Source organism: Asterias amurensis, chromosome 13, assembly GCF_032118995.1.
Source record: "Asterias amurensis chromosome 13, ASM3211899v1".
Lineage (NCBI taxonomy): Eukaryota > Metazoa > Echinodermata > Asteroidea > Forcipulatida > Asteriidae > Asterias > Asterias amurensis.
The window spans coordinates 16,174,122-16,187,307 of record NC_092660.1 but is presented as its reverse complement, the minus strand read 5'-3'; the positions used below and the strand labels follow the sequence as shown (position 1 = coordinate 16,187,307).

General features: G+C 37.0%; 1 protein-coding gene across 1 annotated transcript; it reads right to left on the bottom strand.

Annotated features, from left to right (window-relative positions):
• Positions 1 to 6,154: 6,154 nt before the first annotated feature.
• Positions 6,155 to 12,905, bottom strand: LOC139946293 (angiopoietin-1 receptor-like). Its single transcript, XM_071943917.1, has 13 exons — positions 12,887 to 12,905; positions 12,451 to 12,683; positions 12,115 to 12,184; positions 11,350 to 11,528; positions 10,762 to 11,107; positions 10,303 to 10,413; positions 9,579 to 9,745; positions 8,845 to 8,958; positions 8,501 to 8,571; positions 8,292 to 8,332; positions 8,018 to 8,114; positions 7,448 to 7,553; positions 6,155 to 6,782 (listed from the first exon to the last, which is right to left on the bottom strand). The coding sequence occupies exons 1-13, from the start codon at positions 12,903 to 12,905 to the stop codon at positions 6,708 to 6,710; spliced, it is 1,629 nt and encodes a 542-aa protein (XP_071800018.1). The 3' UTR covers positions 6,155 to 6,707.
• Between the last annotated feature and the right edge of the window lie 281 nt (positions 12,906 to 13,186).

Sequence of the window (13,186 nt, the reverse complement as noted above, 5' to 3'; positions counted from 1 at the left end):
ATTGCACATCATTACAATATCATGTTTCCTTAATTAGTCTAGCTAATATATTGAACCTGATTTGTACTTGGATACCCGTGCAAACGTTTGTTTACCACAAATGGAATACACTTTTGTTACAATTTGTTGCCTGCAATCCAGAATAAAAATCGACTTTATTATTTACAGTAAAGCTGACGGGGAATACGGGAAGACATTTTACCAGAGAAATGTAAAAACAATTTGTCTTTTGACAATGAGTAAGACTTGAAATGGTTTCTATTGATTGTCGTTAATAAAGTTTCATACAACTTGCACTTGGTAATGCATGTATGTCTCTACCCATATTAAATTCTCAAATCTTGACCGATCATGTATTATTATGAAATATTATGAAATCTCAATATTGTTTTTAAATCAAACGTTGTGTGACATAATTGACATCATCTTCCTTGTCAAAAAGGGAGGTCGGCCAAAGCCCATCTGAGAATGTAAAGATCGCAAGGCCGAGTTGAAAAAAAAAATCATGCAAATCGTAGTGGACACCGCGCAGTTATAGGGCAGCAAACCAAAAAAAAAACATAACCATGTCTTCATAAAGCCTAAGCCTACAGGAAATGCTATTACTTTAAATATTAATAGTATGGTGGTGATTAAAGTCACCTGGAAGTGGTATTTTTTTTAAATAAAGCTTTTGTCACTAAAATATGTGTTTTTATGAGAGGAATGTGAATAAAAAGTTAAGGTTTAAAAATATTAATTTTGATTGTTTTTACAAATTTACGAGTAGGACCCGACCCGAGAGGGCGCTGTTCGTGACGTAATTCAAGGCGCGATATTTGAAGAGAAAATTTGTAGTCAGGCCCCCGTACATTACGTCTGGGAACATGGCACATCAAAACAAATTTAGACACGATCTTACACACATACGTACATTGAAACTTGAACATGTTGAACGCCTAGGGGTTTTTACAAAAGCTATTGCTGCTGTTTTTATTTAACTATGCAAATTTTTAGTGAACAAATGGGTTGTATGATGTGGGTCTGCCTACGTATTATTATAGAAATACGGCCACGGAGCAGACTGCACGCACGCACTATGGCTGCTGTATAATGTGCGGACGGTCACATAGACCTGCACGCACGGTGAATCGCATGCGGTACCAACAAAAAATCGTGTCACTTGGCAAAAGCTAAAAACATACCCTAAAAGTTCAAACTTACTCGAATTTTTTCACGTTTAGCAAATGCTCCTCTGGGTTCGTCACGTCTTTCAGATACCTTCTTCGACTTCCCACTAGCTGGAAAAATTGTTGGGACGGCGTCGTGTTTAAGAATGGCTCTTCTCGTCATGTCAAATGAGTTGTGTATCCCGGATTCGAAGCACGACGGCTCGAAGTGTTCGCTGCATAGCGCTGAAGACGTCGGACCGGACCACTTTGCTCTAGTTAATCTGACTTTCGCAGCCCACAACCGCCTACACTTGGGATCTGCAGGAAACAGATGAAGACTGACCCCATCTTTAGTTGTTTTGCTGCATCCAGCAGCAATTCACCTGGTCGGCATTGCCAGAAAAAAACCTTTTTCGCAGCGTACAAACTCACGTCTTAGAATTACATGTACTTTTGCACGTGTGTTTATCTACGCATCGAGGGGGGTCTATGTTTGATCGAGGCAAAGTCTTCCTTTTCCTACGTCACAAAAGGGGTAGGCGGAGTCAAACCCCCAAGCACTTAATTAATTGTTTTAACATATAAATCGTGACAAACAATTACTCAAAAAATTGTTTTATTGTTAATAAACATATACTCTGATGTTTAAAAGAAAAAAAATCCTATTTCCAGGTGCCTTTAAAATAGTCATAAAATCTTACGAATCCAAAGGGAAAGAAGAGGACAAAATTAGTGAAATTTCAACTCGTTGTGTATTTACGAGTTAACACTAACACTGTTTCAACATTGCTGACGTTTTATCTTTATAATTGAAGACAGAAGCTCATGTTTAGTTTGATCAAATCTATACTTCAAGAAGGAAACAGTACAACTGTGTATTAAATCCATTGTGTGGGCCAGGAGGCAAAAAAAAATAAAAAAATGAAGATATAACAAGAATATGCAAAGGTTTCAGTTTTCCCATTGTCTTCGTGGATGGTTAGGCAATATGTAGAGCTGTCAGAGGGCAATACAGCTTTATACAAACATTGCAAAGAAAGAAGTTGTTCTGTATAGTCTTCATAATGAGTACGCTTTCATATTAACCATGTTTTATCCTTATCAATAACGATGTTTGGTGCTTGTCGTTTTTTACTAGACTGTTTTTTTTTTATATTTAAAAAAAAAAATCAAATAATTATTTGTTTAAAGGATTAGGTGATGTAATTTGTAAATGATTTATTTTATAACGAATCCAACCTGATTATGGTTGCAGATAACTGGTCCTTACTTTAAAAACCCTTACCAATACTGTACAAGGAAACGTAAGAACACAACACGCAAAATGATTGCATTCAATAATAACTTTTGAGAACCGTTGTAAAACAGTTTCCCCCCAAATCAGTTTGCGATAAACATCTGTATTTCCTGTTTAGCTAATAGGAGGAACTATCCAGTTTAATACGCCAAATGTTCATCCAGACCACTCAAAAATCACAACGAACAACCAAGGTCGAATAATCAAAGTGATCATGAAATTCTCAAGCTAATTGTTGTCCGCTCAAGACAGTGTTTCATATCAAATGATACCCATATGACTTTATAATTTATTGGTGCTGCGAACACATTCAAAGTACACACGGACAATATTCAGAATGCACAACCATTTTTGTCAACTATTGTCTTGAAACAAAAACGAGTTGAAGAGACCCTACACCCTCACGCACAACGATAGGAACTACGGTCATGAGAACTTAAGGGAAAGTTACCAGTCACTTAAAGCCATTTTGCAAAAAACACACACAAATGCCCACTGAATTTTTTATGGTGATACTTGGCAAAAAAAAAAAAAAATGACATTGAAATTGGGCGTTTCAGTATAAACGGTTATCAAATTCTTTGGATTGTGTGTGATTGTGGGTATTAACACAGTGATTGTGGGTATTAACACAGTTTGTTCGCTCTCCATTAAAAGCGAAAAGGGCTTGCAATTATGTCCTATTATATGCAATACTATCCGGATGCATTATTGCATAAGCAATAATGTCCGCCGGACGGTTTTGCATATGCAATCGTGTCCGCCCGGACGCTGCTGCATAATGCAATTGTGTCCGCCCGGACACATTTGCATATGCAGTTGTGTCCGCCCCGTGCAAAGCTGTCCTTGTAAGAAATTAAACGGAGACCAGTCAACTCGTCCGTCGGACAACTCGTCCGTCGGACAACTCGTCCGTTCGGACAACTCGTCCGTGGACAACTCGACGGTGTTGTCTGACATTCATTTAAACGTCATTGGTCGACGGAACCGTGTTCGCCGTTTGTTTTACATGCTAAGTGCATGTCATGAATGACATGGGAAATGTTCGGCTGTTGGGTATTCGCTGCAATCATAAAATAAGTGCATATTCATGCTTCATTACGTAGGTCCAGTGCATGCACACTCGCTTACGCGCGCACATACATGTACAATCATGTACATGCCGCCGGACGGTTTTGCATAGCCCCGGACACAATTGCATATGCAAAAGTGTCCTGATCGGACAGTATTGCGTGGCGGACACAATTGCATCTGACACCGGTGTACTAGATAAGTATTTCCCTCTATAATGTTGTCCCCCATATAAACTTATTTAGCATTGATTAAATATGGTTCAACAGAGGGCGCTATCGGAAGACGTTTATGCGCATTTTTCGGGGACAGAATTCCCGGGATGACAGATTTTCCTGTCACACCAGTGTCAACGGTTTTCTGGTCACCCCATTGGGACTTTGTGTCCCAACAGAAAACTTCGGTCAACATTTTCAATATCAAAGTATTCATAGGGGACTCGATCTGCTTCCCAAAATAAACACAGCTTAAATTAACAAGCATATGTTTCTTTATTGAACAGAACATTCAAAATCATCCAAATTGAACCTCGAACTAATACTCAGGTCGTCTGTTTTTCTCATTTGTATTTAACATCGGGAACTTATGTGTATTCGTAAGTAAACATAATCATACTGCAATATGTTTGTCATGGGATCGCTTAAATTATTATTGGACCAATATTCATATGGACATTAACATTTTCTGCCTAAAAGGTAGCCTTTTGTCAAGGCATACATGGCTTGGACAGCTACCAAGCAACAGGAATGTAATAATGACCCGAAGTAATACAATTGAAAATACTCAAAGTTGTTTTCTTTTTATGGTTTTGTTTGTTGTTTATTTTGCTTCAAACAGTTTAAGCAGGCCTAAAGCACTTTATATTATACACGTTGGCTTATGATGCTGTAGTTTCTCAAAAGTACACTTGTTTTGAATTAATGATGTTAAGCTATTACAATGCCAATGAATTGTCTACACTGATTCATGCTTTGGTCTTAAATATTTTACTTTTCTCGTAGTAACAAGCCACCAGGTACGTATCCCCCCTAAGGGGTAAGGTAATCAGATAAAATTGGAATGGTAAACAATGTGTAAACATTATTCCCTTGCATGTTTTTACCACGAAGCGTTATCTCGAAATACTGTTTCGTCTTTATGAAATCATGATACTTTGATTATAGTTTCGTTTTCTCATTATTTTTTTTGTTTCAGTATTTGTTGCCAACGTTTGAGCTACATGTCCCGTTATGGGTTCCGTAGCAAAGGAACGACTTGTTCAAATACCATGCTGGTCCTCTACTTTGGAATAATCTGCCTCTTAATATCCGTAACATGTCTTCTATTCATAAGTTCAAACAGGCCCTAAAAACCAACTTTTCCACAGCTGCTTTTCATTAATTTTGTTTTTCTTCCTTGCGCCATGAGCATCACCAGTGGTGGATACCGGCGCATTATAAGTGTTATTATTATTAACGAACTTTTGAATGCAACAATATTGACAAGGACATAGTTTGAACTTCATCGTATTCACCAACCCAACTCTTTTAAGTGTGTGTATTGATAAAAGCCATGAATTAAATACATGAAACCAACCAATAGTATCAGCAATGGTTGTTCTCATGTCTATGTATAAAGTCACTATGACAAAAATACTTGAATGTTGAATTATTTACACAATATTTCAATCCTAGTTCAGTATCTTATATAAGAGAATACTCCGAGCGATGCACAACAAAAAAACTAGTTAATTACATGTCCATGTAGAATAATAACATGAGGAACATACCAAACATACCAATGAAAGGATTGACCATTAACAAGAAGGATGACAAACTTCATATGATAAGAAAATGAACGATATGGAATCATTATATAGCTCAGTAATATATATTTACCCACGTTAAGTTTTCTCCCTATAGGATATTACTTGATCCCGAACTTCAACATAAATATACAGGATTCGATGAAATCTTGATTGAATACATGACAACACAAATTGTTTACCATAACTTTAATATTAGGTTTCTTGGTGATAAATGATTGAAACATACCGATGTTCAAGTTAAAGTTATAGTACATGTTGATGTGTGGGCCTCTAACGATCTGGTGGGGTTTCCCAATTAAAAGTAGATTTAGTACGACAAACAATGGATCTAGTAAGTACTTTCGAGTTTAGATGTTTAAACTTCCAATCTTATTATTAAAAGAATGGTTGTTGTAATAAACCGTACGTCACATTAAATTCAAAAAGACCTAACAGAACAATTCAACCATTTTGATTGGTAAAGAGGACTTCATGAGGCCATGACTAAAAGTACGATATCGACATGTTGAGATGCTGAGATAAAGTATATTAAACATACGGGTGGCACAATTATTACCCTTGGCACTTGTTTAGACGCAACGCAATGTGAACACATCAATACGCGTACGTCTGCAAAATCCTTTCGCGAACCGGACTTGACACGAATTGGAAATCATGACAAAGGTTATGCATTTTTCGCTACAATTATAACGTTCATTATTACGAGGGGGCACTCATTAATGGAAATAAATAGTAGTGACTCGGTCCTTTTCCGCCCGACCACGACCACGTGTTTTTAAATCGAGCGTTCATGTCCACGTCTCACTCGATTGTGTCCTTAACAGCATTTTACAATTCGATGAAAGCAAAGAAGACCCACAAACCAATTTAAAACAGTATAGCGAAATCACGAACTGACAATCAAACTACTGAGATAAACTACCACCTGAAAAACGATCAAGAAACTACCAGCTATAACATACATACATAAGGCCTAACATGTGTCCATTTAAGTTCACAGTTTATATTTTTTGTTGATTTATAAGCAGTTAATTTTTTCTGTATAAAAAGCTTCTAGTGGATTCAAGCGGATAACCATGAAACGGTTATTATTTCTATAACAATGATACAATAAAAGGATTATCCATGTGCTTTTGTCTAAATTACATTGGCGTTTGGATAACATGGCCAAAACATTATCTGATCCCTTTCCTTTTACCTATACAACTACGTATTTTTTTAAGTACACAAGGTTAACCAGTTACATTGAATAGTATGAGCAAAAGTATGTTACGACACATCAGTACCTCCACAAATTCGCGTGTTATACGCCAGCGTTAAAACAAAAATATCGGTTCGACTTGTACCAAGATGGGTTCCCATACGATTTGAAAACACCCAGTTAGTTGTCGTCCAACTCCGGGTGTATGTTCTCATACAAATACTGTTTCGAACTCGGTAACAGACGCATGTAGATCTGTTAAGAAATAAACAAAACTTCAATACTCTTTTGGAATGAGTAAGGATATACGAAACTAAGCCGTCGCTAACAGGTGTCTGGGGACAAGCTTGGACGCAGCATTAAACATTATTCTCGAAATGCTTAGACCTCGTCATCAGGCATGATAGTGCGTCTATTTGTTAAGTTATCTTCTCTAAGTTGGGGTCGTTGCTTGAAACCAGAACCGAGTATTCCATTTTTTTTTATTCTGCATTTATTATTAATTGTGGCAAGAGTTTATTTCAAACATTAAATTTGCTGTAAAAAAAAGTGCTTCTTCGGAATGTCTATAAAGAAACTAATCAAGACCTGTTTTCGATCTTAAAATGGCACAATAAAAACACAAACCTTGATCAGCTAAAATGTCTAATAGGGTTGGTTCTAGATGAAACATGTTCAGTTTACAGTTTACTTGTCAAAACAGCTTACAGAACACTTAGGCCTACTAAACATCTAGTTAAGTGTCAAAAATTGTGATGAGGGCTTATAATTTTGTTTATGTAATTTCCATTTTCTTCACTCATTTAGGCCATTAAGTTAATCATAAAACGGCAAGCTTTCTTCAGAGACGTGTTTAATTCTAAGCATCAATAATTTGAATTTAACAACACAGTAAGTTATACATCTAATTTTAGTCTCACCTGATCCTCCTTGCTGTCGGCCATTGTTTCCAGGATAGAGACAAGCTTTTTGAAGGATGGTCGATCATCCGGATCTTCCTGCCAGCACTTCACCATCACATCGTAACTGTTTTAGTAAAGCAGATCAACCGACAATCATAATTTAAAATCCCTGGCCATCATTTGAATGCTTATTTATATTAAACACAAGCTGAACCACTCCTATAAGACCGATGGTATCAAATTATTGTCTTACAAGAACATCTTTTTTCCGATCATTGTAAGGATGACTTTCTTTGGGCCGTTTCGGGAGTAATGTGACAGACTAGAGCAATGATATTTCAACAAAAATATGACAAAATTCAGTGCGCATTGTATTGCTACACGTTCTTGCTCTAAACATTAAAATTTTCCATAATGGTAAGCATGGCATAATTTTGTATCCATGTCATACAACAAGCTTTCATGGTGCATATCAAATGCACTTGTTGTTGTTACAATTGGTCTCATCTTATGATTTGCATAAATTTTGTATGAATATTATTTAACTCTGCCCTCTATCATACATATTTGTTAACAACATTATCTTACATTTTGTCATCGGAGTTGTCTGGTTTGGGCATACGGTATCCATTCTCCAGCCTTGATGTCAGGAATGGAGTCTTGATACCAGGGTACGGTGTACCACCTGTATACGAACAATAATCACAATGATAATATGTTAAATTTGCATCGGGATAAAGAATATTATTTTTTGGTTTTTACCCATACACCGATTACCCAATCACAATGATGTAAAAGTGCATTCCGTTATTTAGACATTCAGTTGTAGAATACTAAGACTATTTTGGAACAATTATCTTACCGAGGGTGGCAATTTCCCATAGCAGGATTCCGAAGGACCACCTAGTGTGTGAAACAAACGTTAAATCAAATTAGTCACTTGGTTCAGGAAAATTGTTCAGTAAAACAATTAATTACTAAAACAGTCCATTGATATTTTACTGCAATCGATAATTTTGCATGAAAACACTTTTATGTGCAAATACTGTTGTTTTTAGAAATTTTGCTTACACATCACTCTTCGAAGTGTACGTCTGGTGAGTCAGTGATTCCAGAGAGAGCCAGCGAGTTGGGACACGAGTCTACAAAGACAGTAAAGTTTACACCGGGATGAGAAAAACCTCTCACAAAAATGCCAATCGTTTATGTTGTGAAATGACTTGTTGAAACATTATCTAATTGAACATGATAAGACTCATTTACAGCCAGTGTGTTAAGACATGGCCAAACAGTTTTCAAGGGCACGTCTGAATGGAAATTTGTTTTGAAAAGATAACAATGGTAACACTTTATATTGATCGTACGCTACATCCGTTGTATGCGTCCCTATGTGTAGCTTTTAAAGCATACGATACCTTTGATGTCTGTACGTAAACGTCTTCTCCACGTGACAAACCGAAGTCAGAAACCTTGGCAACCAGATTATCATCAAGGAGAATGTTCCTTGCGGCCAAATCACGATGTATCACCTGTAAAAATGTATGAAATTTTAAATTAGTTCCAAGATGAGAACATCAACTCGCTAGTCTTACTCCCGACCGTTATGAGTAAACCAATTTACAAACATTTACAAAGTGCATACTATAAGAGCCTTCCGCAACACCAACTATTATTGACATAAAACGAGCAATAAAACAAAATCTAGACTCATACAGGTGATAAATGTGTCCTTACAGTCCATCAAAGAAAGTAATGATCTTAGCGAGTATAAGGTTTATCAAAGTTCAAATAGTTCTGTATTTTAAAACCGGAATACAAGTGTTATTACTGTTGAAAGCTTTTGTAAAGGAGTAGTCTATAAGTTGTTGGGTTGCCTACTGGGCAGCTAAAGAACATGTGCCATACAACATTATGGTCACCATTTAACCAAATGTTCCAGTAAGATTATTGCAGCAGTATAATTCGTCTCAAGAAATGATGACTTTAATATAATTATTGTGGAGAGTAATGTCAAAACTTGTTTTGTGTGGCATTACAGTCTTTATTAATGTGTTTAGGTTTTGCTGTGATGACATTAGATTGCCCGTTTGTTAACCATAGTTATCTGAATACTCTTTTTAAGAGGCTAGAAAAATAAAGGTATACTTGCCCCTGATGCAGCCAGGTGTTGCATTCCTTTAGCCACATCCAGAGCAAACTGGAGCAGCTTCTGAGGAGACAGCGATGCTTGACCATCATCCTCCATTGATCGAGCCTTCCTCAGGTAGCAACGGAGGTCACCGTTGGATAAAAACTCCATAGCTACGTACAATATACCTTAAACAGATATTGAGAATAACAATTGAATTTCACAGCCCAGCAATCCCACAATTTGTATTTGGTCAAACGCTTATTGCAATGCAATTTCTGAAGAATTCTTATTAAAGGAACACGTTACCGTGGATCGGACGAGTTGGTCTACGAAAAGCGTTTGTAACCGTTTGTTATAAAATGCATATGGTTGGAAAGATGTTTTAAAAGTAGAATATAATGATCCACACAAGTATCACTCAAAATTGCACGGTTTTCTTTTTACGTCGCGAACTATCACGGTCGGCCATTTATAGGAGCCAAAATGTTGACTCCCATAAATGGCCGACCGTGTTATTGGACGAGGTAAAAAGAAAACTACGCAATTTCGAGGCATATTTGTGTGGATCGTTGTATTCTACTTTTACAACATCTTTCTAACCAAATGCTATTTATAATTAACGGTTACAAAACGCTTTTCAAAGAACAACTCGACCGATCCAAGGCAACGTGTTCCTTTAATGTGAATAACGTTCCTTGTTTTTTTTTTTATCATAAACAAAAATTGAAGATGAATCACTTACCTTCATGTTGACAGGCACCCAAAATCTTGACAAGGTTGGGATGACTGCCGTGAATTGTCATTGTTTTGAGTTCTTCTAAAAAATGTTCTCTGTCAGCTGAAGGTGCATTTTCTGAAAAGAAAAATTCAATTCCATGTCAAAGAAAGAAGCATTAGTGATGGTATCTCGCCAAAAATTTGTTTTTGAGTACTGTTATTTCAAACACTTACCGGCTTGAAAACCTTTGTGTACGCATGCCCAAACAAAACAAACAAAACAAAAAACACCCATTCACTAAAAATATTGAGAAGTGTATAGTTGCTATAAACATTGCCACTAGAAAGGGAATACTTGCAGATATATACAAAAACAAATATTTAATCATCATCTTAATAGCTGGTTTTATTTTGAAGTCCATTTTGAAATCTGCTTATCTCTGTTATAATGGAAATTGAACATGGACATTTCACTCAGACATACCTTTGAGCTTCTTGATCGCAGCTTTGTACAGATCTCCTTTAAGCATTACTCCGCCATAATGTACTTCACCAAAGTGCCCGTTCCCAAGTACTTTTTTTCCTACCATCAAATCCTCCCAAAAGACACTCCATGGGTTAGCCCATGTTGGCAAACCAACATCTTCGTATGTAGGTTGTGATTCTGGTGCTGGTGCTGGTGTTGGTTCTGGTGCTGGGAGTGCATCTCTAGGTGCAGATGAACCGGGACCCACAGGTTCATAAACTGACTCTTGTACCAGTGAAACTTCTTTTGGGATTGGTGCGCTGGTTGGTTTCTCCTCTCGTGGTTCCGCATTCTCATAAGAAACCTGTTGTGAAGCAGTATAGCAAATTAAAAAAAAAGAATATATAGAAACTGGTCACTGTATATTTAATGCATTTAATGTATTTAAATTATATTTTAAGCCTGAAAACAAAATGTCTGGTGATTATGTGTTGGAAGGGGTTGGTTTGGGAAACGTTTCGGCAGGCGTGTAGTAGTCTAGAGTGATGTTTTCTCTATTTAGTTCTGTCTTTTGAATCATACCTGCAAATGCAACTTTTTACTCACGAGTTCCTGGTCAGCATTTAACCCCTGAAGCTGCAATGGATTTAGTCTTCTTCGTTTACGACGTCTTCGGGTGTAACCGATTACACCAACAATAATCACAACAGCAGCAATGACCAAACAGATAACGATAATCAGAAGACTGCTCAGTCTAGTGATAGGCGTCTGAGTTAATGCGTTCACTACAGAAGAGAAAGAAGATGCAGTTATTTAAAGGAACACGTTGCCTTGGATCGGACGAGTTGGTCTATGAAAAGCGTTTGAAACCGTTTGTTATGAAATGCATGTGGTAAGAAAGATGTTTTAAAAGTAGAATACAATGATCCACACAAGTAGCACTCAACATTGTACGGTTTTCATTTTACGTCGCGGACTAACACGGTCGGCCATTTATGGGAGTCAAGTTTTTGACCCCCATAAATGGCCGACCGTGTTTGTCGACGAGGTAACACGAAAACCACGCAATTTCGAGGCATATTTGTGTAAATCATTGTTTTCTACTTTTACAACATCTTTCTAACCATACCGATTTTATAACAAACGGTTATAGAACGCTTTTCAAAGACCAACTCGACCGATCCAAGGCAACGTGTTCCTTTAATGGTCGTGAGTGTTCTTGTGCGATGACATGAGTACATGCATCTTCATGACCCAAACGTATACCCTGATCAGGGTATACTTTTGGGTTAACGGTATCAAATAATGACCCTGTTGCCTTGATGTAGATATTACATATTAAGTATCCACATGAAAAGTATATAAACTTACTGTGTGGCAATGTGACAGATAATGAGACGTTGCTCCATCCTCCTAGTCCAAAATGTGTTTCAGCACGTATCTAAAAAGGACAAAACCATTAACAGTTCAGTAAACACTAACACTTCAAAAGTATTGTAAAACAATGCCTTTGGTTAACTTGGCACCATACTTGGAATGAATAGGTTAAACCATTTTCACAGGTTGGTGATCTCTCTCGTTTGAAGGTCAGTCTGCTGATGACATTGACTGTTTATTAACCATAGCAGTTTGAATACCCTTTTGGGAGCAATGTTTGTTTGTTCTTTCTCTGATGCAGCATTGCCTGTGGTTTACTTGGCACCATACCTGGAATGAATAACTGACATTTCCCTCCAGATTCGTGATCTCTCTTGTTTGAAGGTCAGTCCGTTGATCATCTTTGACTCTAACTATCTCAGCCGATGATGAGTTTCCAGATCCTGTTCTCCAGTAGCGGATCTCGTAATTGATGCTATCGCCTTGAGATGGACGAAGCCACGACACGGTGATGCGGTCGCTTCTGATTACTGGGAAAGTCACGTTGCTTGGAGGGGTAGGAACTTTGTGGAGGAGAAATGTGATAAATAATTGTTAAATAACAATATAAACAAAAATACAATGAAAACAAAATAAAAAAAACAATTCTTATGATACAAAAACAAAAGTTTAATTGGTATGTCAATGGGTCTCGAATAATATGAAAAAGGGTAATGGCGAAAGCTGTGGTATTCAGGTAAATTTAAACTAACAGATGGGCGATCACCTTTCTGACAATGATCCATACTGATGAGTTTTCAGGTCACAAATCAGTTAGTGGAAGGACAAAGTATACATGCATGCTTTGCTACGCCAGCCTACTAATGTCAGTAGGTATTAGTGTTGGGCATAATAATACGAACATAAACAGTGAGTAAGTTTCCGCTGGCATTTTTTTTTTTAATTCGTGGACGGTTTCTTTCACAAATTTATTGTCATTATTGTTGATGTATTTACTCATTTGTTTTACTTCATCGGTAAGGTCTTTTATATATTCATAACTGAATGATTTAGTATTGACGAGTTT

Excerpts from the sequence above, each read along its gene's own strand:
- LOC139946293 (XM_071943917.1), bottom strand. Across the intron at positions 8,333-8,500 it reads TACACTTCGAAGAGTGATGT|GTGGTCCTTCGGAATCCTGC; the intron begins GTAAGCAAAATT and ends TTCACACACTAG. Across the intron at positions 7,554-8,017 it reads GACAACTCCGATGACAAAAT|TTACGATGTGATGGTGAAGT; the intron begins GTAAGATAATGT and ends TTACTAAAACAG.